This window comes from Orbicella faveolata, unplaced genomic scaffold (genome assembly GCF_042242905.1).
Source record: "Orbicella faveolata isolate gen_17 unplaced genomic scaffold, um_ofav_v1 contig_24, whole genome shotgun sequence".
Lineage (NCBI taxonomy): Eukaryota > Metazoa > Cnidaria > Anthozoa > Scleractinia > Merulinidae > Orbicella > Orbicella faveolata.
The window spans coordinates 25490256-25517105 of NW_028301552.1; the positions used below are offsets into that span (position 1 = coordinate 25490256).

The 26850-nt window shown below is 38.8% G+C and overlaps 2 protein-coding genes across 4 annotated transcripts in view; both read right to left on the reverse strand.

Moving 5' to 3' along the window:
• The window catches only part of LOC110047269 (scavenger receptor cysteine-rich domain-containing protein DMBT1-like), a 131035-nt gene that overhangs the window by 42393 nt on the left and 61792 nt on the right, over positions 1-26850 (reverse strand). For all 3 annotated transcript variants that reach the window (XM_020753018.2, XM_020753017.2, XM_089291579.1), the window contains exon 8: positions 16733-17053. In XM_020753018.2, the coding sequence (XP_020608677.2) occupies positions 16733-17053 (321 nt within the window). The remainder of the gene's footprint in view (positions 1-16732; positions 17054-26850) is intronic.
• Positions 2502-8687, reverse strand: LOC149111029 (uncharacterized). The gene has a single exon (XM_089291580.1). The coding sequence runs from the start codon at positions 8685-8687 to the stop codon at positions 7602-7604; it is 1086 nt and encodes a 361-aa protein (XP_089147706.1). The 3' UTR covers positions 2502-7601.

A 26850-nucleotide genomic window follows, 5' to 3' on the forward strand; every position in this document is an offset into this window, starting at 1 on the left:
AAGGCAACTAACATACCGAAGTATAAAGATAAAATAACATAAATGAAGAAACTATTGCCAATATTCTCAATAATGCCCGTAACATGGAAGTGCAACATAATCGACACTTATACTGATCGTACAGAAGGCTGGAAAACGATTAATAGGCTACACGGTGTGTAACTTGGACAATGCTTTTATCGCAAAATAACCCTATATTGGAGATATGGACCTAATCGAGCGCGATTCGGAACATACAGAACTAACTAACCAATTTAGTAACGATACAGACAATTTGATAGGTGATAAAAGGAAACTTAACCGAAACGAATAACAGTAGAAAACCTATGAACTAACCCTAAAAAACAAGGAATAGATTACTCACTTTGGTTTGCACACGCACTGAACTTGACTTGATAGAATAGATGATCGAGTAACAGTGTAGAGAGAAACTATGGCCCAATGCAGAGAAGAAGTTGACGCAGTGAAATCTGCACTTGAACTGACCTAACCAAGGAAACCCTCGTGGATATATCTAACCAGAGAACACGTACGCAAAACCTAGCGGTTATGACTATTTCCCTAACGGACATAGCAGCTGAGGGCTGGTCAACCACAGTAGATTAAATAAGTAAGCAAGGCCTTGTTTGAAAGTGACAATTACTTGATAACATCTACGGTAAAGTAAGTTCCTGCGACAAAAAAAACAAGTTAACATCACGTTTCAAAACCAACAGCGGAGAATGGGACAAGTTGGCTTCTAACATCATTTCAGGAATAACAATATCTTGCTTCTGAGAAGAATATATGCGAATGTGTGATAGTGTGTGTCAAAATTGTTGCAGAATGCAAGGAAGACATGTTGTTGGAGGCTGTAGCAATACAGGATGCGTAGAATAGAGTATTCCTCTTCGATCTTGGGTTTGCCTCTACTGTAAAAACCTAAAGATTTTCATGGCCCGTATATTCTTCTCTATCTCTAGTGGAAAGCTTGAAATTGTCAAGGTACTGCATAAGACATGAATTTGGGATAAGCTGGAAGCCATCTGACTATTTCGAGCACAAATGATCCTCTGAGTCCCAGATGAAACTATAGGTGAGGAAATTACACGGTAAATTTAATGCATCGTATTTTTGTTCTCGAAATAGAGACTTTTCTAAATGAATAGTCAGACATTTCACGCAAGCCCCACTAAAGTATACATTTTCTGAAAGCTTAAGAATTGTAGATTATGAGGGTATATTTACTACAATAAAAAAGTTAAGGTTTTCCGAATATAGCGCCCTATTTCTCAAAGGACAGAAGATCACTAATCAAGTTCGTTTCCGGTTGATTTGAGTGGGAGGACGTGATCAACATTGCTGTGTCTTCTTTCTCTGAAAAACCATGTTGGGAAATTTTGATTACTTGTCTGGTTTGTTTTTGACATGCAGTTAAACTTTGAGTTTTGAGAAAACATGCATTCTCTTCACTAAAATTGTCATAGGTTTTGAAAGAAGCAAAAAATAAGAATTCCCAGACAAGATTTTTTTGCCTGATTATCGGGCAACATTCTCTCCAAATTTCAGCGTAAAACACTGAAAACTCTCCAGAAACAAACTCAAAATGTACGCCTGACTCACTGAAATTTTCATTTTGAGATATGAAGGAAACTATACTTTGGGACGTTCCTGTGTAATGAGGTAATTACACAAAACATGTGAAAATAATGACGCATTGATCGACCAAGTGAAGGCTCATTTTACGTTAACAATAGATCTCATATCAATTACAAAGGAGTCTAGTCTCGAAATCTTGCCTCTGGCGGGAAATATCTTTTGCAAGATTTGAATTCCACCACTCGTGCACCCAGGTTAGTAAGAAGACAATTTTCACTTCTGTTTCTTCCTTTCGATTTTTATAACGTCTTAGCTTAGACGTAAACAATGAAAGAGCCCACTCATAAACAATGTGAAAGAAACCCACAAGATACTGATTGAGTTGAGATGTTACTGCATATACTGCTTCAAATGGCAAAAGCACCAAGGAAGTAATGCTTAGAAAATTTCAAGTGTCTTATTCGTCCAGTGCAAGCAACTTCTCCTGCTCGAAGCAAGAGCCTTTGTCGCTAGCAGCCAACGTATCAGCTAAATTCTGATCGAATGTTTTTGAAACCTTTCCCCCCCGAATGTTTCCTCTGTGTTGCTTTCTTCGTACTTGCAAGTGGACTCGAACTTTTGTGTTTCTTCAACAACATATTTAACCTTAAATCAAACATAGGCACACACGGCGTGCAAGAGTTATTATTTTTTTTGTGAAGTCTCGGAGGTACGAGCATTCATGGAGCAGTTTACAGTAATGATTTGGTTAATTTGACAATTGTTTTTGGTTGTGATGTACAGCAAGAAAGAAACTGGGAATTTATGATGTACATACGATGTTACATCGGTAATGGTAAGTTAGCTAAATAGTAAGCCATAAAATGTTTGACTGAACAAACTACAGTAATCTGACACGTCTCCAGATTAATGTAGATACCATCTTATTTTTTTCTTTGATTCATTCTTTGATAAAACCCACACTGTGATTGGTGTGACAAGTGCACATGCATAACTCCCTCACTGACCGATCACATAGCCCTTCCAACCCCCAAGAGGAATTTTTGCTCAAAAATACTCAAGTTAAGAGACCTTTTCGCATTGTATACGAGTTGCAAGTTTACCCTTTTTACACAACACAACACAACAACACTACTTCACCGAAAATAGAAAGAAAGTCTGATTTAATTAAATTGCACTTTAACTTGGTGCCACGCAGTCTTCAAAGAACATTTGAGCAGTTTTGATACTTTTTACCTATAAAAATATCGGACTGAAAAGAATGTCATAAAATGCCCATCAAATAAAAATAAACTGCTACTGCAGAGACGTAAAAACCGTCCAGAAATGAAAGCTTTTTTTTGTTTAATATCCTGGGAACAATAGCCCATAACTTCTAATTGAATTTACTCCCATATAAAAACAAAAGTGTTAAGTTACCATTTGTAACTAAAGATAGCAAACATCTCGTGGGAAAGAGTGGTGACGATTCGTCAGCTCTAATTGAATTTACTCCCTTGTGAAAAACAAGAGCGTCAAATTACCCTTTGTAACTAAAAAATAAAAATATCTCGTTGTATTTGCATGCAATAAGAACAAAACAATCGTCACCTGCACTTACTATTGTAAACGTTAGAACTGTTTCAAATCTAAATAGTCTCGTCTCCTCTAAAACATGTCCTAAGAACTAGAAGCGACAATTTGTGACCTAATTGAATTTACTCCTTGTGAAAAACAAAAGTATCAAGTTACCTTTGTAGCTAAAAATAAAAATATCTTGTTGCATTTTCATACTACAAACTCATGAACTGTTTCAAACCTCAAGGCTCATCTCGTTCGTAACTAAAATCCTCAGCCTAACCCACAGAAAATGTCGAAGTAAGCCCAGTATATGAATACTTCCTCCTCTTTTACAGAAGAATAAATGAGAGGCCGCGTGCAAGAACGTCCCCTAAATTTTTTGGCCATTTTTGAAAGTGCTTAAAACTAGCTGAATTTTGGCATGTGGGCTTCGTTTCACCTGAGAAACATTGCTCTGAAGTTTTTTTCACTGGGTTGCTCTTCGTTCTCGAGAAATAACGTATGCAAAAAAGGCACACAGATTGGAAAAACCGAGTGGTTTATTGCATACGCAATATCTCGAGAATGAAGCAAACTTTAGCGCGAAAACTACGGGACATTGCTTAATATACCTGAACGAAACTGCATGCGAAATTTGGAGCGTTTTCGACAAAGTTCACCTTTGATTAAAATACCTGACGCCCTTTTCCCGCCGAGTCCTTCAAATAAACAAAGCCGGGCCTTTGTTATGATAAGCAGAGCCGATCCTTTGTTATAATAGCCAAGCCAAGCCTTTGTTATAAGTCGAAGTCTCGCCTCGGTTTATTATAACAAAGGATCGGCCCGCCGTGACCACAAGGACTTTACTTACAAGGATTTTACTTAGAAACCAGCAAAATGTCAATTTCACGCAGCTTATACAAGCTCAAATTTGTTGATTTCAGGTCAAAAGTGCTTACAATGTTGACTCATGTTAATGTGCGACGGCAAGGATGTTGATTTCTCTTAGAAAGCAGCAAAATGTCAATTTTACGCAATGTAAAAGCTCAAAAATGTCGATTTTAGGTCAAAAAGGTTTAAATGTTAATTTCATGTTAACCCGTGACGGTAGGGATGTTGATTTCACTTAGAAAACAGGAAAATGTTAATTTCACGCAACGTATAAGCTCAAAAATGTTAATTTCAGGTCTAAATGGGTAAAAATGCTGATTTTACGTTAACGCGTGACGGCAAGGATGTTGATTTCACTTAGAAAACAGCAAAATGTTAATTTCACGCAGCGTATAAGCTCAAAAATGTTGATTTCAGGTCTAAATAGGTAAAAATGCTGATTTCACGATAACGCGTAACAGCAAGGATGTTGATTTCACTTAGAAAACAGGAAAATGTTAATTTCACGCAACATATAAGCTCAAAAATGTTAATTTCAGGTCTAAATGGGTAAAAATGCTGATTTTACGTTAACGCGTGACGGCAAGGATGTTGATTTCACTTAGAAAACAGCAAAATGTTAATTTCACGCAGCGTATAAGCTCAAAAATGTTGATTTCAGGTCTAAATAGGTAAAAATGCTGATTTCACGTTAACGCGTGACGGCAAGGATGTCGATTTCACTTAGAAAACAGCAAAATGTTAATTTCACGTAACTTATAAGCTAAAAGTTGTTGATCTCAGGTCTAAATAGGTAAAAATGCTGATTTCACGTTAACGCGTGATGGCAAGGATGTTGATTTCACTTAGAAAACAGCAAAATGTTAATTTCACGCAACTTATAAGCTAAAAATTGTTAATTTCAGGTCTAAATAGGTAAAAATGTTGATTTCACGTAACGCGTGACGGAAAGGATGTTGATTTCACTTAGAAAACAGCAAAATGTTAATTTCACGCAACGTATAAGCTCAAAAATGTTGATTTCAGGTTTAAATAGGTAAAATATGGCGGCCGGAAAATAGTGTTAACATCTGCAACTTACTTTGGTTATCTGGGACAATGATTATCTGCACTGAACAAATAGTCTAGTCTAGTCTAGTCTATCAACTTTATTGGTCACAAAATTACAATATAATTAAAAGAAAAGGACCAATAGGAATTGCGCGAACGGGAAAATAAAGTTACCCATGCGAGGCGCAACCCTAGAAGCTAGTAAGAATGGTGATAGAAAATCTTAAATTTGATAAAAATTACAATAAAATCTAATAATTACTTATAGTTAAAAATTATCGTTAAATCTAATTAATTACAATAGTTTAAGACAAGATGCGGATAATATTAGTCACAGAAAATTAAGAGCAGTGGCAAGGGCAGTTACGGAAGAGGAACCAGGAGCAGGGCATGTCAATATCATAGGCAGTGTCCAGTAAAGTAAAATAAGTGGCGTGCAAAAAATATTTGAATAAACTTGGGCTAGAAAATTTGTCTTGAGGGGCGAGATTACAGATAGTGTTCCAGGGTTTTACAATTCTATTGAAAAAAGAAGCTTGAAAAGTTGCGGTTTTACAGTAAGCAGGTTTTAGTACGAGGGTGGGGTTCTTAGAGCGGGACCGGCCATGTGTGGTAAAAGTGACATATCGTTCAATTTTTAGGTCAGTATATCCAGAAATACAGTTATAGAGAAATAAAAGATCTCTCAGTTCCCTGTCATATGTTAGTGGTAACAAGCGAAGAGTCAGTAATCGTTGTTTGTAGGACATCTCGCCGATTCTAGTTCTTAGTATCCAGCGAGTGGCGTGCCTCTGGACTCTTTCTAAGATTGTTCTCAAATTGACACTAGCAGGAGACCAAACTTCCGTGGCATAAGTAAGCTGTGACTTCACGAGAGATAGATAAAGTGTCCGCCTTACTTTGATGTCGGTCATAAGTGGGCAAGTTCTCTTTAAGAGTCCCAGCATTCTATTAGCCTTGAGTACAATACACGTTACATGCGAGTCCCACGTTAGATTTTTAGTAATAGTTACACCGAGGTCTTTTTCTTCCTGAACGCGTTGTATGTTTACCTCGCCAAGGTGATATTCATGATTTACAGGTGTTTTCTTTCACGTAATTGTTAGCACTTTACATTTGGAGGCGTTGAACTTCATATTTGATTCGTGGCTCCAGGTGTTTAAACTTGTCAGATCCTGCTGGAGAATAGCACAGTCCTTCACTGACAAAATAGTACAGTGCAGCTTCGTATCATCAGCATACAGAGCGGTGCTGGTTTGCTCATGGATGACATCAGGGAGGTCATTGATAAATATCACAAAGAGGTGTGGGCCGACAAGACTACCCTGGAGTACACCGGAAGTGACCGGTAGACGCTCAGAGGCGGTGCCGTCAATCACAACTCTCTGCGATCTGTCCTTTAGGTAGTCAGAAAACCAATCTAACAGTTGACCTGTGACACCGTACCATTTCAGCTTTTCAATAAGAATGACGTGATCAACTGTGTCGAAGGCCTTAGCAAAATCAAGATACAAAATATCCGTCTGTTTATTTTTGTCGAGTGCCTCCCCAATTGAATGGAGTACGCATAAGAGTTGCGAAGAGCATGAACGGGAACGCATGAATCCGTGTTGTAAGGATGTAATAGATTGCGAGACATGGGAATAAAGTCTATTACGAACGCAGCGTTCCATAACTTTACTCACAATTGGTAAAAGTGAGATTGGTCTGTAATTTTCAGCTGGCTCTAAAAGATCTTTTTTATGAACAGGAGTAACATCAGCTGACTTCCATTCTGATGGGAACCACCCAGTACGCAGAGAATGGTTGAATAGGGAACAAAGACTTGGCGCGATCTGCTCACTGCACTCTTTAAGAATACGCGCAGAAATTCCATCGGGGCCAGTGGCTTTTGACGGATCCAAAATAAACAAGCAATCTCTCACCTTGTTGAAAGATAGTGTGATCTCAGAAAGTTCCGTATTTATTCTCATGGGATACATTTGCAAACTGCGTGCTTTGTCCTGCTTGGATGATGTAAACACAGAGCAGAAATAAGCATTAAAAAGCTCAGCCTTTTCGGCTGCAGTTTTTGCTGATTTCCCGTCAAAGGTGATCTCAGTATTCGAGCCCGGTTGATGATGTAGGATAGCTTTGTGATAGTTCCAGAATAGTTTAGGGTTTTCCTTTAAAGAGCCTTCAATTTTAAGGAGATAGTCGCGATGTTTTTGTCGAACAAGTTTCTTGATTTCATTGCTTAAAGATCTAAGCTTTAGCTTCCGTTCCACGGTTTTGTTTTCACGATATTTCCTCAGGGCACGGTACTTTCTGCGTAATGCAGACTTAACTTCCCTGTCTATCCAAGGAGGAGAGTTGGTGTCTCTAATGGTCTTCATTGGGACACATTCAGCAACTGCTGCTAGAAATAAATCTTTCCACCGAGACCAATAGATGTCAACATCGTTGGAGTGCGACATGTCAGAAGGTACCAGCTGTAGGCGACTTCGCAGATCGTCAAAATCTGCCCTTTTGTAGTCGTACCTTTTACAGCGCACACGCTTTGATCACTTAAATTTCAGTCGGATAAAAAAGTCCACCAAATAATGGTCAGAGGGAAATTCATTTTGCAAAGGAGAAGTTGTAGAAACATGGTCTATGACTTCGGAGAAGTTACATAGAAGCAGATCAAGTTTGTTTCCAGCAATATGCGTTGGACCTTTGATAAAGTGACGAAGAAAATTATTCTCCATAAGGTCAGAAAAAGCTTCCTCTTCCGCTGTTCCGCCTAAGCTAGTTGAGGTAGACTCGTCCAGTGACCATTTAATTGATGGAAGATTGAAATCGCCGACTAAGACCATACAGGTCATTTCGGAATTTTGTTGAAGAGAGTGGTTCAGCAGATTTAGATCGTCAGGACCAGGATCTGGATGATAAAATGTGTAAAGGATAACTGGTTTAGAGCTATCCTTAAACAGCTCAACGGCTACAAGTTCGATTTGTTCTCTCTCTAAGTCAAAGCGGCGGTTAGACCGGATGTCAATTTTAACAGCAATCAGCACTCCACCTCCGGTCTTTCCTATTCTATCCTTACGATAGATGTTATACCCAGTAAGTATTTCAGATGATAGCACTTTGTCGTTGAGCCATGTCTCGCAAATGGACACAACATCGTACGAGCGGCGGTAAACCAACTGTTGTAAAATAGTTAATTTGCATATTTTGCACGAAGGATTACCATCAAGCGGGACGAAAGCTTTGACACTCCTTGCGTTTAAATAAAGGACGCTCAAACCGGCGCTGGTTTGATAGTTGAGCTTTCTTGGAGGTCCTGGGTTAGGACAAATGTCGCCACTGATGGTTAAGCAGCTAAGTTGGAATGAAGAGGTGGAGTTTGGATAGCGACTGATCCTGGCACTAAAATATTTCTTGACTTTCACTCGGATGAAATCAACTTTGCACTGTAGTGAGCTGTTGTAGGTTGAAATTCGCCTCTGGGATCCGTATGTGAGCATATTGGAAACCCCGGGAGTGTTAGGAATGCGAATATAAATCTGCCAGTCAAAAGTCCACAAGTCGAACAGCAAGAATACGAGAATTATTTCGGAGTGCATGGAGCCGTGACTGCCCGCCATCTTGGATTCTATAAACATCAAATAAGCACTTTTCCAAATACAGCAACGTCTTAAATGGCTAAAAATCACGAGATAAATACATATTTTTCGACAAACGCGATCGTAGCTTTATGTCACGCACCGCCTAACAGATTAACAAATTAACCCTGCTGCGCAACGTACGGGTCTCCATACATCTGCATGTCCGCTGATCCCAGAAGTTCAAAACACTACAAATCATGCTGATATGAAATAAAATCAACGCAACCTGGATCACAGATCTATGTTACAATTGATCGCTACTTGTTGGCCATTATTACCTTTAAATGAAAAAAGCCGAAACAATCTAGTTACCAGTTTGAGAAACGCGAGCAGAACATGATCGCAATGCATGCCTGGAAGGGTCTTTACACCTCGTGCGCGGGAAAACATGGCAGTCGATACAAGACAAATTTTATAAGTCAAAAACCAGTTCTCGCTTTCCAAACTTTGACACTAGCAACGCTTGGCAAATGGGCCACAACTCACGAGAGGGTATTTTTCTTGGGCAAGAACTGCTCTTGGACTTTGCTGCCTGGCTCGATCTGACTTCGAACGCCGATAACACGATTACAGTATATCAGCTACCTTCGAAGTTTCAGAACACATTTTGATTCTTTAAAACGTGCTGATGACTTATCTTATGACTTATGGTTTATCGAGGCTTTATGATGCCTCTCAACCACCAGGCAAGCACACAAGGTACTTTAACACTATGCTTAAGATATTAGTTGACAGAGCTCTAATGCGGCACATCTCTTTTTCGTTTCCTGCTCGATCGATTCACGTGTTGTGTTTACGTCGCAATAACCGATGTAAACAATCTGTTCCCAGATTTCCGCTCTATATACTATTTTCCTTTGACTTTAAGACAGCTAAGATTCAGTGGAATACACTATAAACAGTCTGCCTGTTTGCTGTTCAACAAAATAATGTTTCTTTTGCTTTTTGTTCAACAAAAGATCTCCAAAAGATGCTGCTTGGAAAACTGAGCTTTTTGCATACATTATTTCTCGAGAACGAAGAGCGCCCCAGCCAAAAAAAATTCAGAGCAATGTTTCTCAGGTACAACGAAGCTTACATGCCAAAATTCAGCTATTTTTGAACACTTTCAAAATGGCCAAAAAATCTAGGGGACGTTCTTGCACGCGGCCTTTCAAATATGGCCGTTCTAAACGGTGTCGGGATCAAATCTTCTCACATACCATGTACCTTTACAACAAGAAATTTGACTGGCTGTTTATAGTAGATCCAATCTGATTGGTGTGACACACATACATCTCTCACTCACTCACGCATCCATTGACCCGTCCATAACATAACCAACGTGCCTACTAAGAGGTATTTTTTTTACAAAAAAAATAACTCAACAATCTACAAAAGGAGAACTCCTGACTCTACCAAAAGAAAGCGTTTGGTAATCGTTCATACTTGACAATCTGTCACGCCACTTTTATGCAAGTTTTCTTCTTGTGACAACCCGATGACAGCTATCAGTTAGAGATAATTATACAAAGAAACATTTTTCATTTGCAACTTTGCATAGAATCCATCTTTATTCAAAGAATTTTTTTAAATGAAAGATCACAATAAGATCTATCTGAAAGAGCAAAAAACATTTTTTGGGAAAAATGATATATGTGATACCTTAGGCACCTGATTGTAGAACATAACGTTTATGGACTACATGCCAAGTTTTGTCCAAAAATCTTCAATCCTCTCAGAATAAAATGTGATTTTGTGAAGCCTCACTAAGCAAAAAGTCCAACAGTAACACTAATGTAGTGAAGATTCAAAGAAAAATCACACAAAATCCATGTTATTTAAGAGTTCCTGGTGATTCATGTTCACTGCTGCCATTTTGAAAAGGTTTCCGCTGTTAAAAGTCCTGCAGACTTCAAAAGTGTTGTTTCTGTTAACTTGTTGCTAGGTAGGCTACTGGACCCAGACTTATGGTTTTTCGTATCTTGATTTTTGAGGACTAGGGACAAGTTTCAAATCAAACATGGCATCCATGAAGATAAACAGTGCTTGAACGATCAAAAACACCTTTGAAAGCAGGTAGTGAGAAGAGAACATTGCAGAGTAAAGCAGATAAATGGATGAATGGCCTAACAACCGACCCAGACCACATTCAGAAGTGCACTTGACTTCCGGCAAATGAATGAATTTTTGCTTTTCTTTTCTCATTCCCCTGTGCTTATTTTATCCCAAAATCTACATTTCTACAAAATAGTAGGCTTGATTTCTGCCACTTTCTCAAGTCCAGTCTGTGTTCCTCCCCAGGAAGTTACGACTGGACGCGTGGGCGCCAAAGCATGTCTGTGACGTAAATTCATAATTTAATTCTTGCTACGCGTCAGGTGGCCAGAACTGTCATCTGATGACAATCATAGGCAGGCCCACATGACAACTAAATACAGTATTGTGCAAAAGTAATGAGAGCGAAATACGCAAATTTTGTTCTTTGTCTCTGCAAACTTTCAAAGAAAGTTTGTGCGAAAATTCAAGCGTCTTTTCGCAATGTCTTGAGCATTATTTCTTTAAAACAAAGGACGAAAATTCGCGGCATTTTCAAGACTAGAATGACAATTCCTTACCAGAGGGATAATTCTGCTGACCAGTATCGAGCCATCAATGTATTGTTCTCTCGTGAACAGTTGCGGTCACGTTGACGCTTTACTCCTTATATGACCGCTAGTCCGGGTAAACTCAGATCAAAGTAAAATTCTTAATAAGGTCTTCTTGAAGGCCTACTTCACCTCAAAATTCATCCAAAGTGACATCAAATTTAGTGATCGATGGACAAGCAGACATGAAGAAGCTAGTCATAAAAGGGGATAAGTGATGATTTTGGTTGCTTTTCTTTTTTCTCGCTCCAAATTAGCTGAATTTTTGGATGTGGTCTTCAATGTAATAGAAAAACGTGGTTCTGTATTTTTGTCGCTGGTTTTTGCTTTGTTTTCGAGTTAAAACGTAGGCAAAAAACTTGGCTTTTCCTAGCCATGTCTTTAGGAGTTTATTTGTTGAACAGCAAACAGGCAGACTGTTTATAGTGTATGAAGTCAAAACCAAATCCCACAGCATATAGAGCGGATATCTGGGAACGGATTGTTTATACCGGTGATTGTGACGTGAACACAACACGTGAATCGATCGAGCGTCAAACGAAATGCCATCAAACAAAAAAGAGATGTGCCGCATTAGAGCTCTGTCAACTAATATCTTAAGCATTGTTTTAAAGTACCTTGTATGCCTGCCTGGTGGTTGAGAGGCATCATAAAGCCTTGATAAACCCGTAAGTCATCAGCATGTTTTAAAGAATCAAAATGTGTTCTGAAACTTCGAAGGCAGCGGATATACCGTAATTGTGTTATCAGCGTTCGAAGTCAGATCGAGCCAGGTAGCAAAGTCCAAGAGCAGTTCTTGCCCAAGAAAAATACCCTCTGGTGAGTTGTGGCCCATTTGCCAAGCGTTGCTGGTGTCAAAGTTTGGAAAGCGAGAACTGGTTTTAGACTTATAAAATTTGTCTTGTATCGACCGCCATGTTTTCCCGCGCACGAGGTGTAAAGACCCTTCCCGGCATGCATTGCGATTACGTTCTGTGGACGTTTCTCAAAGTGGTAACTAGATTTAAACATAATAATGGCCAGCAAGTGGCGATCGATTGTAACAGATCTGTGATCCAGTTTGCGTTGATTTTATTTCAAATCGGCATGATTTGTAGTGTTTTGAGCTTCTGGGATCAGGGGACATGCAGATGTATGGAGACCCGTACGTTGTGCAGAAGGGTTAATCTGTTAATCTGTCAGCCCTATTTATAGAGCGTTTTCACGTGGAGTCATCAAATTCTTAAATCCAAAACTAAACAGCCACCAAAGTTGTTATCCTCATCAGGCATAAGAGGTACCAGCGCATTTTGAACTTGGAAGTTATGGCGGTGCGTGACAAAGCTACAATCGCGTTTGTCGAAAACTATGTTTTATCTTGTGATTTTTTAGCCATTGAAGACGTTGCCGCACAGTATTTGGAAAAGTGCTTATTGAAATGTTTATTTATTTCATTTTATTTTTATTTACACCTTTTTTTGACCTGAAATCAACATTTTTGAGCTTATACGTTGCGTGAAATTACCATTTTCAGGAGCCCATCATGGGCTCCTACCATTTTGCTGTTTTCTAAGTGAAACCAACATCTTTGCCGTCACACGTTAACGTCAAATCAACATTTTAACCTATTTAGACTTCAAATCAACATCATTGAGCTTATGCGCTGCGTAAAATTGACATTTTGCTGGTTTCTAAGTGAAACCAACATCCTTGCCGTCACGCGTCAACGTGAAATCAACATTTAAACCTTTTTTGACCTAAAATCAACCTTTTTGAGCTTATAGGTTGCGTGGAATTGACATTTTGCTGGTTTCTAAGAGAAATCAACCTCCTTGCCGTCACGCGTTAACGTCAAATCAACATTTTAACCTATTTAGACCTGAAATCAACATCATTGAGCTTATGCGCTGCGTGAAATTGACATTTTGTTGGTTTCTAAGTGAAACCAACATCCTTGCCGTCACGCGTTAATGTCAAATCAACATTTTAACCTATTTAAACTTGAAATCAACATCATTGAGCTTATGCGCTGCGTAAAATTGACATTTTGCTGGTTTCTAAGTGAAACCAACATCCTTGCCGTCACGCGTCAACGTGAAATCAACATTTAAACCTTTTTTGACCTAAAATCAACCTTTTTGAGCTTATACGTTGCGTGGAATTGACATTTAGCTGGTTTCTAAGAGAAATCAACCTCCTTGCCGTCACGCGTTAACGTCAAATCAACATTTTAACCTATTTAGACCTGAAATCAACATCATTGAGCTTATGCGCTGCGTGAAATTGACATTTTGCTGGTTTCTAAGTGAAACCAACATCCTTGCCGTCACGCGTTAATGTCAAATCAACATTTTAACCTATTTAAACTTGAAATCAACATCATTGAGCTTATGCGCTGCGTAAAATTGACATTTTGCTGGTTTCTAAGTGAAACCAACATCCTTGCTGTCACGCGTTAACGTGAAATCAACATTTAAATCTTTTTTGACCTAAAATCAACATCATTGAGCTTATACGTTGCCTGGAATTGACATTTTGCTGGTTTCTAAGAGAAATCAACCTCCTCGCCGTCACGTGTTAACGTGAAATCAACATTTTAACCTATTAAGACCTGAAATCAATATCATTAAGCTTATGTGTTGCGTGAAATTGACATTTTGCTGGTTTCTAAGTGAAATCAACCTCCTTGTCGTCACGCGTTAACGTGAAATCAACATTTAAACCTTTTTTGACCTAAAATTAACATTTCTCAGCTTATACGTTGCGTGAAATTGACATTTTGCTGCTTTCTAAGTGAGATCAAAGTCCCTGCAGTCGCGGCAGGTCGATCCTTTGTTATGATAAACTGAGGCGAGACTTCGGCTTATAACAAAGGCTTGGCTTGGTTATTATACCAAAGGATTGGCTCTGTTTATCATAACAAAAGGCCCAGTGTCGTTTATTTGCAGCCTCGGCGGGAAAAGGGCGTTAGGTATTTTAATCAAAAGTGAACTTTGTCAAAAACGCTCCAAATTTCGCATAGAGTTTTGTTTAGGTATGTTTAGCAATGTCCCGTAGTTTTTCCGCTAAACTTTGCTTCATTTTCAGGATATTGCGTATGCAAAAAACCACTCGGTTTTCCTAGCGGTGTCTTTATAAAGCGAAGCAAAAACCAGCGGCAAAAATACAGGAACACATTTTTCTATTACATTGAAGACCACATGCAAAAATTCAGCTAATTTGGAGCGAGAAAAAAGAAAAGGAACCAAAATCGTCACTTATCCCCTTTTATGACTAGCTTCTTCACATGTTGTTTATCTAGTGCCAGGTCTCCACATGCCCAGTCCCCTCCACTGTTATCACGTTCTTATCTGCCTGCCTTGATGGATAGTATATTATTCGCGACAATCCCTCTTTATTTCACACTCGTAAATAAGAGATGGAGACACGTGACCCCGCTTGAGCGCGTTAGAAGTGCAAAGAAATGGGATTAGGGAAGGAAAAGTGCTGAGATGTTTGGATGGCAAGTGCAAAAGGGAAAGACACGGTATCCGGTCGTTTTGCCAACGTCTCGTTCGCCAACCTCTTAGGTCGATTCACCAACGTCCTAAGTCGCTTCGCCAACGTCCTACTGGTCAATTCGCCAATGTCTAAATAAAAGTTAACCTTCACTTGTGTATGTTGTCATTTATTTCAATACCTCACCTAGAATTATTTTCCATGCAAGAGCACCTCATTATTTACGACGACAGTTCTCTGCTACGCTACCCCTCCTGCTAAGATTTTTTTTTGTGTGAACACTAACAGGGGGAGGAAGCGTAACTGATTTGTAACAATCAATACAGCTTGAATGTTACTAAACCTATGGATTAAAAAGTCTTCAGCCAAGTTAAACGGATCTGTAAGAGACTGGCCTGAAAAGTTTGATAATAGCTTTGAAGCTTCGACGGTAATATCGCAAGGTCGCGCAGAGCCTGGGTTCATTGTGGCTGCACTGCGAGTACTTTCGCGACTAGCATTTCTTGTTCAATGAAAACAGGTTGGCAAACAGACCATTTGAGCTTGCAAGCTTTAAGATTGTAACAAACAAAGTCATATCAGCTTTCTCTGGACATAAGCAAGGTAAGTTTGTGAGAAAAGGCTTTCAGATATTACTATCACAATGATATTAACGTTTTTATCACGCACGCCTTGTTTTGCTCCGGCCTAATTCATCTTACTTACTACTGGGAATCGATGGGAAACTTAAGGAACAGAGCACATTTTTGCCAGAAAGTTCGAAGGAAAATTCGAGGAGAGCGAATTTTCGCTCGAAAAATCAGGCCAAATTATCAGTAGACACGAATTACTGCTCGAAAATTCGTGTCGACTAAAACAATGGGCAGTGGGAAAATTCATTGAATTTTCTTTGAACTTTCAAGGTGAACAAAACTTTGCCATTTTTTGTCAAAAAGCCCCGAAATTTGTGAATTTCGTCGAATTACGGTCTCATTACTTTTGCACAATACTGTAATAAAATTTGTGGTGTTTTCATCACTTCTCCTTTTAATTTTGGCCCTCCAACCTATTTTGTTTCACATTATTGTTGCGGAAGGGCATTACATGCTGGTTCTATAGAAGAGTCTTTTTTCTTATAAGAAGTAGAGCAGAGCTGTTTGACTATGGTGTAGCAACTGTCATGTCAAAGGTCACTCATATGCTGTATGGTGTGCATGGTGTTGACACCATGTTTATATTTTGCTAGTTTGGTTTGCTTTGGCTCATTTAAAAATTTAATTTTGTCTGGCTTCGCCAGAGACTGGTGTCGCTTCCCTTCAAGAGGACTACCGTACACATCAATTTGACTGAGTGTTTTGTTTCTTGAAATCGATGTTTGCGTTTATCCCTCTCTTTGTTGACTTTGTTCATTATCTAACATTCTGGCACCACATGATTCAAATATAGATTCTAACACATAAGTCTGTTGACCATTTTGCATGTTGTATATGCCACTGGTTTGGATCAGGCAAGATTTCATCAGTTGACGGTAATGGTTAAATGTCCCACTAATGCGATTGCACAACTTCTTTACTACTTCAAGAAAGCTAATTTATGCAGCCTGCTTGATTCAGGCCGGCAGATTTCTTATTGGTTGAAATTAACAATGCCAAGTCCACGAGTCCAGCCGTGAGTTCGGGGGGGGGGGGGGGGAGCGCAGGCTCCTTTCCCAAACAGCAGCTGGTAATCGAGCCTACAAAATAGCGGCACTAAAAAACATGATTAGAAAAAGACTGGGGGAAATAGCAATGTCAAAACTTGCTTGAGTGGGTACCCGAAGTCTCTGTGTGGACCAAAATTCAGAATATAAGCAGTGCTTACTGTTATAGTTTACATTAATCAATGAGTGTGTTTTACTTTTTAAATGCAACCTTAACATAACAGCTACATGGGTATAATGTAGTATGGATTTACACTCACCATAACATTCTACACTTGCATCTCTGTAGTGACCATACTTCTCTTGAATCTCTGTAGAATTGTGAATACATTTGGCCAGTGAAGATTCAGATCCTTTGCACTGAAAATTGGACATCCAAATAGGACCCTTTCCTTTTCCAAAACTACTTCCAGAGTAAGCTCCAACAGCACCTCCAAAATGCGCCTGTTTGCAGAGTACATTGGCATCATATATATCCCATCCTAAGTCAGACACAGTGCCCCACAAGCCACCAATCTTTACTTCTACACGACCTTTGAAGAGTGCTCCTCCTTCGTCATTCACTATCCTCACATCAAAGTCTGCCAAGATGGAACAATCCTTGATGAGGACTACTCCCACATATCAAAAGCATGCATATTATTTATTTATTTATAGCATTTTACAGGTAAGTTATAAGAATTGTTCCCTACAAAATTAATCTCGGTAACATGAAGAAAATACAGGGTGAAATTTTAAAGGGCACCTAGCCACCGAAAAACATTGGAGCTAAAGTAAGTTATACCCATGGCCAGCCTATGTGGCAACAATCAAAAAACAACTTTCCTTGAGCTTAATTTACAGTTGAATATATACAAGTAGGGGTTTCAATTAACTTATTTCTAACTATGGAAATGTTGTACATGCACATGTATGTGTGTGTTATCGTTTCGTCTTTTTTGATAGTGATTCTAACATCTTGTTAGGGATTGTTATAGCGGAGCTCCGGCAGCCCGAAGGGCCACCAAGCTGAGCCTCCTAACTATAGGAACAGAACCACATGCATGCATAGAATTAGAAAACCATGCAACTCTTTTTCATGGTCAACATGACTAGCTGTGTAGATCACGGTGCGTGCACCCTCAGACAACATGGTGGCCATACTCCAGCTGAGAGGTCGACCAAGGCATGCAGCCTTGGTTTACAGCATACGTGTTTGATATTGGACATCCACATCATAGCTAATTGACACCTGTCAAAACAAGGTATCCACTGACCAGTATTATGTGACCATATTGCAGGCTCAAGTTTAGAGCTAACTGAGATCACGTGTTTTTAAGAAGTTGAACGCTGACCAAGTGCTGGTTTTTGACAGCATCATGGGCTCAAGCCAGGTGAACATGCAATCAGGGCCAGGTTGTTCAGAAGCCATTTAACACATCCCAAAACGTTAACCAAAGTAAAATTTTCTTGTATAAAAATGCTTTTAACTGCCTATGTTTTGTGCAGTTTTAGATTCTTCAAACTCGAAACAGAAGGCCAAACAATATAAACAAAAAACCTAACCGCAAAGTTACAAAACTCAATCAAACTTCACGCTTATCCTGGGTAAAATTAATTGGGCTTTGAACAACCAGGCCTAGGAGCTCCACATTTAGGCTTGGCTAAATCTATATATCATCTTGTGAGGGATTGCTGCATCTTGTTGGGATTGTTATATCTTGTTAGTGATTGCTAATGTCTTACAAAAAAGACACTTACAAGCTATAATTATAATGATGTTGATGTTACAATCACTAACAAGCCAATTAATGCTCAATGACAAGATGCCCCAATAACTAACAAGTTGTAACAGATTTGTTGCTAAAACATAGGTGGTGCCAGGATGGCATGCTGATTAACTTCTTTAATTGTCACATACAGGTAACTATGATTGTTTTATGATGAGAGAGTGTCACAAACACTATATAAACTGTCATAAATAGTCCTTTATTTAGATCATTAGGAGATAAGTCTTTGCCAGTTTTGTTTGGGCCATCGTGGTCGCCTTTTTAATTACCTTAGTTTCCTTTCAATTATCAGTCAACTCTCTTTTCTTGGATAGAACACCTGTTAGCCATATGCTTCCTGTTTGGCGATGTTCCACGATTGAATGCCCTTCGTTTGCCACATGATAAGGAACACCACTTTTACTTTAGCCAGTCGGAGTTACGTTGTCATAGGAGAAAGAGGTGATCGGAGTTTATTAGTAGTCAGTCTTTACACGCAACTATCGGAGTACTGTCGGAGCATTGGAGTTACCTTTTCTTCTTCAGCCTTTAATGCAGTACCGGACGTAAGTTCTACTTGTTTATATTCACCTTTTCGTTTTTCCTTTTACCACGCCTTTGTAGATCTTGTAAATTTTAGCTCTCTTTTAATTATGTATTGTAATCTACTCTGTAGTTTTCACCGCATATGTATAATATTTGGGCAAGTGGACCTTAAGAAATGCTGATCAAGTAAAGCCTATCCAATTGTTCTACATCGTGCGGTTGACGTTCGACGATCTCAACACGCACCATGTGCCAGCTACTTGGGTTCGTTATAGAGAGAAGACAAAGGTATCCCTGTTGACATGCTATATTTGCCTTAGCTGTTATGCCAGCTCTCTTCAACCCTAGGTGCTTTTGGGGAAAACAATGACAAATATGTTTAAATGAAAAACCAGTTGATTATTTCCTCAAGAAAGTACAAATCTTGGTGAAAGAATGTAAGTACACAAACCCTGACGAACACATTATTGATGCCCTGACCTTTAGATCAAATAAACCACAAGTGCGGTCAAAACTTCTTGAACATGATGACACTTTGACACTTCAAAAAGCAATTAATGTTGCAAGAACCCAAGAGGCCACAAGTAATCAGCTGCAAGACATCACAGGCAGTCAAGCTACAACAGTCAATGGCCCAATGCATTGTCACTAAGCTAAAGATGAAAGGTCTGGACATTGTGGAAATCTTCATGACCTAACTTGAAGATCATAATGTGCCCAGCATATGGAAAAAAGTCCAATGCTTGTGGCAAGTACAATCACTGGAAGTCTGTGTGCCACTCTAGTTCAAGGATAAAGCAACTAGGTCAGAAGCAATCCAAAGACGGACGGCTAAAGAAAAGGGAGAACATCCACACCATTGACACAGCTGAAATTCTGCTAGCAGAGAACACCAACACACCACACATGCTGGACACGCCACACGTGTACTTCCACTCCTTGCACATAAAACAGTGTCTCTGTAAATGACACCCAAGCTTTACTACAGTTAAAAGTTGATAGGCCAAATCCTATCACCCCTACTCTGCAAAATTGACACTGGAGCATGGGGAAGGTCATACCTGTACACATATACAAATGTTTGCATCCACAGTCAAGCTACAGCCTAGAGGGCACACTGCTCGGACTGCTTCCAAGGAATTAGATGTTTCCAGGGGAAGTTTCATATCACCATAGACCCCACGGTTTGCCAGTTATCCATCCATCACAATGAGCAGCTGAAGCACTATGGGAGCCTCTTAAGAAATAACTTGATGCACTTGTTGAGCAAGGCATCATAACAAAAGCAGATGAGCCCACCCACTGGGTGGACTCATTAGTTTGTGTGACCAAGAACTATGGTACACTTCTGCTGTGCTAAGACCCAAAAGACCTCAATCTTGCCATCAAGTGCCCATATCACTACACCCCAACATTGGACAATGTACTTCCAAAGTTGAATGGAACCAAATATTTCTCCATCGTGCCTGCCTAAGGCAGACATTAAACTTGAGCATACCAGCTCCTTGTACACAACCTTCAACTCACCTCATGGTAGATATAGATTCCTGCAGCTTCCCTTTGGTTTGATCAAGGCCCACCATATCTTTCAGAAGAAAGCTGATGAAACTATTGACCCCCCTGGTGTAAGTGATGACATTGTCATCAATGCCACAACCTCGCTGACCATGATGCAAACCTGAAAGCAGTTTTGGAATGTGCTTGCAAAACCAGACTCCATTTCAATGCAGACAAATGCAGATACAATGCACAGAAATACCATTCTTTGGCCACATTGTCAGCTCAAGTGGCCTCAGACCAGACCCACAGAGGGTGGAATCAATTAGCAGCGTGGACTTCTCCACCAGTCTTGCACACTTACAAACCTTTCTTGGCATGACAGTTTCTCAGCTGTTATGTGCCCAACGTAGCATCACAATCAGCCACCCTTTGGGACCTCACCAAAAGAAGCAGTGAGTTCCAGTGGCAGCCCCAGCACCAGCTAGCTGTTGATAAGATTAAGGAAGTTATCACTTCAGCCAATTTGCTACAGTACTTTGACAGTACAAAATCAGTGACCATCCAAGTCAATGCATCCTTGAGTGGCCTCAGTGCAACCTTGCACCAAGACAAGTGCCCTATGGAATACAGAAGAAAGTTCCTGACAGAACAGAATCACAGAATCACACCATTCAACATTGAGAGAGAAATGCTTGTCATGGTATATGGCCTTGAGAAGTTCCACTACTACGCATTCGGAAGAAGTGTCACTGTTGAGACAGACCAGAACCCATTAGAAGTGACTTTCAAGAAACAGTTTTCATCAGCTCCTCCAAGCATCGCAAGTATGATGTGTAGGATTTAGAAATCTGATGCAGAAATCAAGGATGTCCAAGGAAAGAACATTGCTCTGGCAGATGCATTGTTCAGGATCTGACCCTGCCCAGGTAATATAACTGAAAGGCTGGATGTGTCTGTCCATGAACTGCACCTGAGCAGGAATGAAACAACAAAATCTTGATCTTTTGGCCCTAAGAAAAATCGTAAGTATAAAGAATCACATGACTTCGGAAAGAAGACTTTAGATAGTGTTTTTGAAGATCAGTGTTCATTATTAACTCCACCTTGGCAATCAGTGCTGCTGCCTGTTTTGGATCTTTGTCTTTCTTCTTGTCCATTTTTATAAGCTTATATGATTGCAGTCATAACTTAAACCAAAAAGATTTTAAGGCTGGTCATAAAACTCAACCTGAAACCATGTTTCTGTTATGAATGGTTGCCTTTATTTTACATGTAGTCTTCAGAAGTGAAACACAACAAAACTTGTTACCTGATTTTAATCACTTGTTGCTGTATGCTTTTGTCTTAGTTATTGAAACAGAAGAGCTTGAAGGACATTCCCCAACAGAACTACTGTTTGTGGTTAAAAAGCTAAGTGATAAAAATTCAAACATGAGTGAAGATACTGACACCATATTTCCATCATAATCTGTGGGATCTGACAGGAAATTTATCATGAGTCTTCAGTGCAAAACTTGCAACTTTTAATTTTAATTGGACCTTCAAAAATGTCAGTAAGGCCTAGAGAAACCTACAAATTTAGCCAATAAAATAAATTAAGAATTTAATCTGGTGTGGGCTCAAACTTTGGATATACTAGACCAAAAAAATGTATGTGATGTAGAGGTTAATGTTGGAGACTCAATGTACTTTGGTACAGTAAATATTGTCTAAAATGTCCTTTGTCTCCTTATGTCACATTCTTTTCATAACTCTGGGTTCCTGACCAGGTTTTTTATGTATTACTATTTGATTGTATATGCTACATTCGTAAAACTCACTGTTCGATGGCTAAGTGTGGCTCTCATGTGCTCTATTTCATTGGCTGGTATTTTAATGCGATTTTTCCAACTTAAGCTATTCGACTGTATGATTATCTACATTTCATTTCCATTTAAGGTTTTCTTTCTGTTTTTACTCTTCTATCTTTTCTTTTTGATAAATTCCTGGGAAGTTTAGTCCAATTTCTCTAAAGTGAAGATTCCAACGAATCTTCTACCCTCACCCAGCATAAATCAACTGATTTTAAAACGAGTGATGCAAATTTGCAGTTTTCTAGTTACTGCAACAGACTGAGATTTTGATAAAAGCCTAGTAATCAAATTGATGTGCATGAACTGTCATGAAAAATGTTTACAGACCACTAGTAGATTTCCCAGTCAGTGATGTTGCTTGTGAAATTTTACACACAAGGAACAGAAAACCAAATATATGTTTACAAAGCATGCAATGTGCAGATGACAACACTGCAAATTTGCAATATTTGCAACATGCAAAAGTAGCATGCGAAATTTGTAAGCTATTCACTATAAATTTTCCTGTGAAACACAGGTGAAATGAGTGTGAAGTAGCTGGGAGAATTCTTCGATCATTCACTGAGAGTATACAGGTCAAATTTTGTGAAGAAGCACGTGAAATTCTAAAGCCATTCACTGAGCATTTGCATGTGAAATTCAGGTGAAATCTTAAGGGAAGTAGCATGTGAAATCTTATTGCAAATGAAAGTGAATTAAGATATGAAATGAAGGTGGAAATGTGTGTGAAATGGTTGACATCACTTTGCACCCTTTTCACATGTTTCACTATGCAAAATTTCACACACATGCATACTCCTGTTAGTGATGACTGCAACCCCAAAGAGAATTGATCCGATTAAAGAAGAAAAGGCCAAATATGAGTTGCTCCGCTCACTTCGTTCAGTTATCACCCAAGGATGGCCCAACACAAGATCAGAATGCCTAGCACACCTTCACGCATAAATTTATTTCTGGAATTATTGTGACAAATTAGCAGTAATAGATGGGGTAATCCTGAAGGGTATATGTATTCTTATTCTGCAGAGCCTACAGGCAGATGTATTACAGCAATTACACTACGCACACCAAGGAGCAGAGAGGTGCAAACTCCGTGCTAAGGGTTTGGTGTTCTGGGTCAACATAAATCGTGACGTAGAAGACATGATAAAATTCTGTGCTCCATGTCAGCATAACCAAAACATGAACTTAAAGGAGCCCCTCATGCCATATGATATCCCACAGAAACCATGGCATACATGTGGATGTGACTTTAATCTTTTGGAACAACTCACCTTTTTTTTTTTAAATTGGCAGTGAGCTTTTCTTCTTATATTGTTTGGCCTTCTGGGTTTGAATAATCTCAAACTACATAGCATAAGCAATGAAAAACATTTTTATGCAAGAAAAGTTTATACTTCAGTTAACTTTTAATCCTGGGTTAGCATTAACTGGCTCAGTTCTGAACAACTCAGCCCTGATTACTATGCTGATTACCATACCACTTGGATTGCTGTTTGTGCCCACAATCCAATTGAAAAGCCGCTACGTGGTCAGTGGTTTACTTCAAAACTTGAGTGCACAATATGGTCACGTGATACTGGTCAGCAGATACCTCGTTATGGATGTCCAATATCAAAGATGTATGCTGTTAAGTAAGGTCCCATGTCCTATTAGCTGGAGTATGGCCGCCATGTTGTGCGATGTCATTGTTGTTGTCGCCTTCACTGCCATCATCTTGTGTGGAAGCCCATGAGCAATACTGCTAGCCATTTTTACCATGAGAAAAGCAACTCATGGGTTTCTATGAGTATGGGGCTCTGCTTAGCGGCCCAAAGGGCCACTGGAGCTCTAAAGGGAATGAACCAAGCTAGAGCATGTGAAGACCTTGTACATCTTTCCAAGCTTCTCCTCTACTGTGGAAAGTTGAATCTTAATGCCCTAGTTTTTAGTAAACTGTTCTATTGCTCAAACGTGTGGGCAAACTCCTCCAACTGTAACATTGATAAACTGCAATCTGTACATAACTTCGCATGTAGAATTGTAAGTGGTGCAGGAAAATTCGATCACATCACGCCCATACTAAAAGAATTAGAATGGCTGCCAGTATCAAGCCAGCTGTACTATTGAGGTGCCACTTTAGCCTTCAAGTGCAGACGGGCTGTGTTCCAGACTATTTGACCTTTATTTTTATCAAACGTGCAGATATAAGCACATGTACCACTACGAGCTCTCAACAATTAACACTCCTCATAGGACCTTACTTTAAAACTCAGTAGAACTATTTCAATTTTTAAAAAAGCATTGAAATGTAAATTAATTGTAGTTTTTAAATTCATGATTATCTAAATTAGAATGTAATATTATTAATTTTAGTATATTAGTATTTAATTGTAGTATTGTACCATATTGTCTTTGAAAAGCCCTCACGGGGAAAGATAATAAAGGATGTCTGTATGTATGTATGAATCTTGATTCATGAAAACCTAACATTGCACAGAAAGGAAATAGTAGCAGAAGCCAACATATGCAGACAGAATGGAACTCTTCTTAGTATTTGGACTTTGGATGGTAAGATCTAATTCAAAACGTCTCCAGAAGGTACTCCCAAAAAATATATTGTGTTGAGGATCTCGACTACATCTAAGCTTATTTGTTCAATAAATGCAGAAATTCTTGTGCACTCACTGGCTAATTGTCATTGTCAATAAGTGGACAGACAACTTGACAATTTGTTACGTAAAAAACAAAATTATGTCAGCTTTTTTGCATCTGTCCTGTTATTGAAAATGAAATTCGTCATAACATTGTCAAAGTAATCTGCGGATCGATTCGGCTATCCACAGCTACACTGTCAATGTTATGATGAAATTCATAATCAATAACAGGACAGATGCATGAAAAACTGATGTCAATTTGTTAATTTGAGCGCATACATTGGCAGGGGGCCTTTGAGCTCAAGGTTTCAAAAGCTTAAATTTATTTATTCATCTTTCCTTTATTTTATTTGTTTGCTTTCTTAATTGCCATAATTATCCAAATTCATATGCTTGACTCAGATGTCTGCAAAATAATTTCTTTCAATGTGAGAGGTTTAAAAAAATCAGCTTAAGCGAAGAACCATTTTTTATTATCTTAAGGATTTAAAATGTCACTGCTACTTTCTTCAGGAGACCTATTCTGAACCAAATGATGAACTGATCTGGAAAAGCAAATGGGATTAACTGTTATTCTCCCATGGTACTAATCGCCAAAAAGGTGTTTGCATCCTTTTGAACCCGTCAACATGTAATAATTTTTTGATTGAATCTAAGTATTCCAATGTTGATGGTTGGATGGTTTTGGTTAACTAAGTTTTAATTCGACCAAAGTCTCACTCTGTAATATTTATGTCCCAAACAATCTTAATCTCTAGCTATGGTTTATTTCATCATTGAATGAATTTTTATAATAAAATGCAAATATTTGCAAACTTATTATTAGTGGAGATTGGAACATTTAGAAGTTATTGACAAAAGCGGTGGTATTCCATGGAGGCCTACTACGTATCCCGAACAGATGCTGGCATTGTCTACAGGAATCCAGGCTTGTTCACATTTTAAGAGTAAAGAATTTAAATGGGAAGTTTTACACTCATGAATCTAAGGCACTTAAAATGAAGTCAAGAATTGATTACTTCCTCATCGCAAAATCGTGGGGTCACTTTGTCTCCATGGCTGATATCAAAATTTCAACAGCCCCTGACCACACAGTGGTCATACTGCATGTTAAAATGGCCATAAATAAGTGCGGCACGGGCCTTTGGAAGTTCAATAATTCTCTGTCGAAAGATCAAGCGTTTATAATGCTAATTGAAAATAGTTATCCGACAATTAAAGTAAAATATAGCGAAGTTGAAATAGATAAATGCTTAAGAGTGCCTGCCTGTAAAAATCAGACAAATTCTTAATTTCGCGGCCAGGGTCAAAAATTCGATTTCGCTTATATTCTTATGGCAGATAGGCTTGGGCATGACAAAAACTACTGGATAGTTTTTTTGGCAAAATATCCTTTTATTTCAAAGAATTATGCAAATTACCAAATTCTGTTAAAATCGTCATTTGACGCACCATTTTATTGAGCAAGTTTGAGAGCCTTGCATGCAAAACCACACCATTCTTCCATCTAAAACACTCAAATATTTTTGTCCAATGCTTAAATGTGTACTGGGTTGATTTTAGGGAATGTTGCGTTGTATTTTTGGGTGCAAAATAATTAAATTTCAAAGACATGTATTTCATTCACTTGAAAGTACTTTAACTAATTTCACCATGTGCAAATGGATTAAGCTTCTGGTGGTTGAATCGCAGAAGGATGGTCTACAGATTCCTGTAAAAATTTCTTTGGGCAAATGATTGTGAGCGACGCGAGAGCTTTTCAAAGTACGTCAAAAATGCAAATATTTGACAATCACTCATGAAATCTCAATTTACGGGTTAGATGTATATTTTAGCATGCGCCTCATGACTTGACCTATAATAAGTTCAAATAGACACAGAGCTGATAATTTTGAAATGTTCTAACCTTATTTCTGGTAAAAGGCAGGTCCAAAGCCGATATGATGTGTTTTTACTCCATCTCTCACCATTTGTTGCACATAAAGCAGAAATTTGCTTTTGTTTACACAAATACGAATACCATGAATCTGTGACCATCTTTCTGCGCATATGAACATCACTGCATCTAAGTCAAAAACGGCTGAGTCATTTGTAG